Source organism: Pongo abelii, chromosome 10, assembly GCF_028885655.2.
Source record: "Pongo abelii isolate AG06213 chromosome 10, NHGRI_mPonAbe1-v2.0_pri, whole genome shotgun sequence".
Lineage (NCBI taxonomy): Eukaryota > Metazoa > Chordata > Mammalia > Primates > Hominidae > Pongo > Pongo abelii.
The window spans coordinates 118,932,443-118,938,699 of NC_071995.2; the positions used below are offsets into that span (position 1 = coordinate 118,932,443).

The following is a 6,257-nucleotide window of genomic DNA, read 5'->3' on the forward strand; positions in this document are numbered from 1 at the left end:
GCGCGATCTGGGCTCACTGCAAGCTCCGCCTCCTGGGTTCACGCCATTCTCCTGCCTCAGCCTCCCCAGTAGCTGGGACTACAGGCACCTGCCACCATGCCCGGCTAATTTTTTGTATTTTTAGTAGAGACGGGGTTTCACCGTGTTAGCCAGGATGGTCTCGATCTCCTGACCTTGTGATCCGCCCGCCTCGGCCTCCCAAAGTGCTGGAATTACAGGGGTGAGCCACCGCGCCCGGCCTACTTTATGGTTTTTACTGGTGACTGTTTTCCATCCTATCATTCATGACCACTTGGCTACTCTGATTAGCTAAGCTGTAATGATCACCACTGTGTGGCTACCTTCGCACACCTCTGTATCTTCAGGACAGTTCCCCTAACGGGGGTTGCTAACTACAAGGAATCTCTTCTATACCAGCAGGACAAGGTTCCTGCCTTCCAGTGGGGAATGGGCCATTTTGGGGAAGGATGAGTAGCTCTTTTATGCTGTGTGAGGCTTTTGATCCCCGCTGGGTTCCAGTCCTTATTTTAGTATTGTCCTTTTTCAACGTGTGTGTGTGTGGTGTGTGTGTGTATGTGTGTGTGTGTGTGTGTGTGTGTGTGTTATGTGGTGTGTGAGGGAGTTCTGCTCTTTTTGCCCAGGCTGGAGTACAATGGTGCGATCTCGGCTCACTGCAACCTCCTTCAACGTGTGTGTGTGTGTGGTGTGGTGTGTGACGGAGTTCTGCTCTTTTTGCCCAGGGGAGTACAATGGCGCGATCTCGGCTCACTGCAACCTCCTTCTCCCGAGTTCAAGCAATTCTCCTGCCTCAGCCCGAGTAACTGGGATTACAGGCATGTGCCACCACGCCTGGCTAATTTTGTATTTTTACTAGAGACGGGGTTTCTCCATGTTGGTCAGGCTGGTCTCGAACCCTCGATCTCAGGTGATCCACCTGCCTCGGCCTCCCAAAGTGCTGGGATTACAGGCATGAGCCACCACGCCCGGCCTCAACTTCTGTTTCTTTATCTGTGAGGTGGGGATGACAAATATTCCTTTCACCTACAGGTTGGTTATGAAAACTGAGAGAATACATGTGAAAACATGTTGCAAACTAACCCTCTGCAGGCAACATCATAGTTATTGTTGGAGCTGCTATTTGTTGTGAGTTCAGGGTCAGAGCCTGTTTCCTCATCCTGGGACTCCAGGTGCCCCAAGTAAAGACCAAGACGCCTCTGGCACAAGGTGTCCATGTTCACCCTGGCTTGTCTGTTCTCAGGAAGAACGCTGTGGAGCTGGAACTTGCCAAGTGCAGGATGGATATGATGTCTCTGAACAGCCAGTTGCTGGACGCCATTCAGCAGAAACTGAACCTCTCGCAGCAGCTGGAAGCTTGGCAGGTAAACCGGAGCCTGAGATCCAGGGTGAGAGGAGACTCCAGGAGGAATCTCTGAACCCAGGCAGAGTGTAAGGAGAGTTTGCCACTGGAGTTTGCCACCCATGTGACTGGGTGAACAGCACATCCCAGTCTCCACCTGGCAAGATCCAGAGCTCATGTCCCCCAGTCCTTGGGGAAGAATGCTTAAGGATGCTTTTGAGCGACAGTGCCCAGGCTGCTGCTGCCTGGAGATGTAGTGATCTCCAGACTTGGAATGGGGCCCCCTTTCAGCTGGTTGTCTGGGCTTTAAGCTGGAAAGAAACAACTGGTTAACATGGAGGCCCAGGAAGCTCAGTATAATTGCATGAAAATTCACAGCTGGATGCGGCTCAGCAACCCTCCTGCAGCCAGCAGCTGCTGCCCTTCCTCTTCTCAAGGGCCAGCCTCCATTTTCCAAAGAGCACTGTGCTGGCGCAGGCCCTGGGGAAGAGGAGTCAGTGGGTCTCTCTCTAGGCCCACTGTTTTCAGGGTCCAGCATGGCTCCCCACTGGACCGGGCTGTGGCTGGCTGGGTTTTGTTGGTGAGGTTGAGGTAGCACGGTTTTAGGATATGGGTATAAACATTAATATTTCTCCCCAAGAATTCTCATCCAGACAGATGAAAAGCCGTCTGTGGCTTTACAAGGTAAGCCCCCCGTGGAGGGCAGGTTGTTGGTGACCATTCCTCCCAGGGCCCCATGGGGCTGGCAGCCAGAGCACTGGCCCCACCGCAGGGTGCCCGTCCCTGGCTCCTCGGCTCCTGCATGGCAGCCAGCTGGCCGCGCCCTGGCTGACCACAGCTCTCTCTCTTCTCTCCCGGCTACAGTTTGCTTCCTCAGGGCTTTTTACTATCTGGCTCCTTTGGTTTCTGATCTAGTGGCCTTTCTCAGTTCCCGTATCAACAGCTTTAGTTGTACACCCCTCCTGCCTTTGAGGTGAGCCTGAGCCCTACATCCCATCCACCCTCTCGCCCTGCCATTGCTGTGCTGCCCCGCCACCTCCCCTCACGGCCCGCTGTGTTCTGTGTGCTGGAGCCTGGCGCCATCTCTGTGCAGTGTGACATGCCCTCGAGTCCCAGCTCCCTCCTCCATCACAGTCGCGTCCAGTGAGCTCTTCGGCAGTGTGTGGCCCAGTGCTAACGGCTGGTGCCATCTTCTCATAGATGGCTGTTCCGTCCACTGAGGGACCAGCAGGCCTGGAATGATGAGCAGCGTGTGTCTGGGAAACTCTAAAGGGCGACCTGGACAGACCTGATTGCTTAAAGTTAAAAAATGCAGTTTTCAGTGTGCCAAACAAAACATTGGCAGCTTTGAAAGGTTGGTTTTTGAAAGGCCCTTTAGCATTCCTACATTGGATTTAGCATAGATTTTACTGAGCACATCGTAAGTGCAGGGCACTGTGCCAAGGATCATACACTGGAACCTTATAAGGAGGGACCGTGTGTTGGCAAATACCTGGCACAGTGTCAGCTCTGAGGGGCAAGCAGAAAAGGGGATGGAAGAGAAGGGAAGAAGACAAGGGCAAGGAGAAGACCAGGAATGAGCTGAGTCTGAAAGACAGGGTTGAGAGGATGGGGAGGCTGGAGAGCAGGCCCTGAGCCAGAGCTCATGAGGAGAACCTGCAGAAATATTAGAATGACACCCATGGGTGGGAGGGAGGAGGAGTGGACAAGCTGCTCAGGTAGAGGGGCCCAGCCAGCCCAACTTCATGCCCTCATCTCGTCAGTGGCTGCTCGGAACCAAAGAGGTCATCTGCCCTGGCCACAGGGAGCCTGCCCTGAACACAGGCCTCACCTGTCCTGTGCTCAGACACCACAGGCTGACTCATTCAGGGGTTTAGCCAGAAAAGCCTGGGGTCTTACCAGGATGCCGCAGAGCCTGCCAGGTTCAAGTCATGAAGGAATCGAGCAGATGCATGTTACATTTACTTGATGATGCTAATCACACAGGCTGCTCATATTTGTAAAGCAGGAGTTTTCAAACTTTGTTAGTGGCAGAACTTTTGTCAAATGGAGTCTTACCCAGAGTCAGAATCTAGCCACCAAAATGGGAAGGGAGTGGAGCTGCCCTGTCCACAGGCTTCTCTATGGGAGAGGCTGCTGTTCTGTAAAACATGGTGGGGCGGGCTGTGGGGAGGAAGGCATTTTCTGGACCACATGAACGAATTCGAGTTGGGGGACGGTCCTACCCCAGTGAGGAAGCTGAAAGAAATGGGCCTGATTTGGTGCAGGACAGCCCCTAAAGACCATGAGGCCCCTGAAGACCATGAGGCGCCCCTGAAGACCATGAGGCCCCTGGCCTCTGCCGCAGATGGGACCCTCAGCAGTGGGGTCTAGGGCAGCACCCAGGGCATCCTTGCCACGTGAGGCTGCCGTTGGTGCCTGGGCATCAGCAGCTCAGGCTGGAATAATTGGAAAGGAAAAAGGGGCAGGAGGAGCCCCCGAAGCCAGGCCATTGGGCTGGGGAGCTGTTAAGCTGAGGTGGCCCTAGGGCCTGCCAGGGCTGGGGGTGGCAAGCCAAACCGGAGGCACCAGCCAGGCCCACAGGACACAGGAGGCAGAGCCGTGAGGCCTGGTCAGAGCAGGTGGAGTGCTAGTGTGGAGACTGCAGGGACAGACCACCCGAGCTATCAGCTGAGGACCGTGGCGGTCCAGCAGGGGTAACACTGTTGAGGAGAACCCAGCCCAAGCCTGAGGAGGCTGGAGGTGCCATACGGCTCCTGCGTGCGCCTGGTGTCTTGCCCACGCTCACCGCTTTCTTGGTCAGGGCAGTCCCAGCTGCAGCCTCTCACTCATCACATCCTCATCTCTCATCTGTCTGACGTTGCCACCTCCCTGTCCACCCCCAGGCCTAGGTGAGAGCAGCTACTCAGTCCTGGCCACTGTCCCCTCCCCTCTGCAGGATGACATGCACAGGGTCATTGACCGGCAGCTGATGGACACGCACCTGAAAGAACGGAGCCAGCCGGCTGCTGCCCTCTGCAGGGGCCACAGCGCTGGGAGAGGGGATGAGCCCAGCACCGCTGAAGGCAAAAGACTCTTCTCATTCTTCAGGAAAATTTAAGTTGGGAGGAGTCAGGCCACCAAAGATGGGTGGACTGGAGGCAGCTGGAAAGGCGGTGCAGGCGAAGCCTCCCCTGCAGCTTGCACCTCAGCAGCTGCCCTGCCCCTCATGCTAGGGCCCCATGGGTCCGGGAGGGCCTGCTCCCTCTCATCGGTGGGGATGGAGACCTAGAGGTGGGGGCCTGCCTTGGCCACTGAAGCCTTCCCTCGGCCCACCGCCTGGCCAAGCCCACGCCTGGGCTTCTCCAGAACCCCGTGCTTGAGCAGGGTTAGGCCACCTCCCAGAGGGGCCCCTTGGTGTTGGGCTTTGCAGCTCATGCCCAACAGATCGCAGCCCACCCCCAGGCACTGCTGCCTCCTCGATTTTAGCAAATGGGGAACAGAAGGAAGAGAGGCCCTTCTCTGCATGCCTCAGGAGGCCTGAGCCCCAGGGGCCCAGACCTGTGGGGGCAGCGGGCCAGGCCTAAGCCTCTATTTATTCCCCAGCCCCTGGCCCAGGGTCGAAGGGGAGATGGCAGCCCCTCCCCCACGTGCATGCACCTCAGCTGGCAGGAGGCCAAGCCTCTGGCCGCAGGGCCTAAGAGCCGGGGCTTACCCAAGCTCAGCTGAGGCCACCCGAGCCCCAGGGAGGAAGAAGGTCCTGTCCCCCTATCACCACTGCTCTCCCTCCCAGCCTTCAGTCTCTGCCCCTTAGCAGGGCCGGGCCAGGCAGTGTTGTCACCAGTCATCTGCAGGCTTTAGCCATCCAGCCCTTACCCCTGCTCAGGGCTGGGGTTGGTCTCCTCCTCCCACAGCTCCCTCCTCCACCCTCACATACATAATTTCTTGGCCCAGCCAAACAGGTCCAGGCCACAGAATGGCACCAGAGGGGTCTGTGGTCAGCCACCCCACCTTGAGGGCAGCACAGGCACCATGGGGTGGAGGGGAGGGGGAGGCTGCCGGAAGCCTCCAGATGCTGCCTGCCTGCCTGCAGAAGCCTGCAGCGGCTGCTGCTCCTGCCTCTGCAGCCACCCCACCTCCTCCACCCAGGCCCCAACTCAGAGGCTCCACGGCCCGGCCAGCCCTCAGCTGCTCACAACTGATTCAGTCTCCCTCCCTCACGTGGGGAAAGCACAGCAGGGATGCGCGGCAAGAATGTACCTGTAGATGTGTACATACCACAGTGCTGTAATTTTGTATGTAGCAATCATGTAAATACATGTATGGATTTTATAATATACATATATAAAAATATATAAAGGCATATTTTTAGAAAAACAGCACACCACTGCTTCTTTTGAAAATAGTCTGAATAAGAATAAAATGAATTTCTACAGAGCTTCCTGCCTCAGTCTCTGGGTATTTGCAGGGGGCGGGTTTGGTCTGAATGCAGCTGACATGTCAGACTCACCACTGGCTGACTGCTGGAGAGGTAGCAATAGTGGTTCCCCTGCACCCGGGCCACCGCAGATGCTGCTACTTAACCAAGGGATTTGGCCGGGAAGGGCATCCTGCCCTGCCCCTCCCGCCTGGCACTGCCCCCTGCCAGTGCTGCAGCGTGCCATCCGCAAGGCAGGCCTGCCAACGCTGCTTCCCAGGCCAGCAGGGCCCTAAAGCTTGGCAGAAACTTCAAGCCAGAAAGAAACCACGCCAGGCAAAGGCTTCCACTGCATCCTTCCAGGCATGTGGAAGATAAACACAGAGCTTCCCCTGGCATCTTACCACATGTGCTCCCAGTCCAACTAGGGGGAAGCTCAACCCTGGACCACCTGTTCATGGAGAAAATGGACCTGGCTTCTGGAAGTGTCCAGGGCCTCGACAG

General features: G+C 56.6%; 1 protein-coding gene across 3 annotated transcripts in view; it reads left to right on the forward strand.

The window, feature by feature from the left end:
• The window catches only part of BICDL1 (BICD family like cargo adaptor 1), a 103,618-nt gene extending 97,844 nt beyond the window's left edge, over positions 1 to 5,774 (forward strand). The window contains exons 9-11 of one of the 3 annotated variants that reach the window (XR_008512396.2): positions 1,259 to 1,379; positions 2,222 to 2,330; positions 4,296 to 4,383. Coding sequence is in view for 2 of the 3 variants with exons in the window: in XM_024257536.3 (XP_024113304.2) it covers positions 1,259 to 1,379; positions 4,296 to 4,457 (283 nt within the window). In the remaining variant the exon portion in view is untranslated. Of the gene's footprint in view, positions 1 to 1,258; positions 1,380 to 2,221; positions 2,331 to 4,295 lie in introns of all 3 variants that reach the window. The other 2 variants (XM_024257536.3, XM_024257537.3) reach the window with 2 other exon arrangements.
• The last annotated feature ends 483 nt before the right edge of the window (positions 5,775 to 6,257 follow it).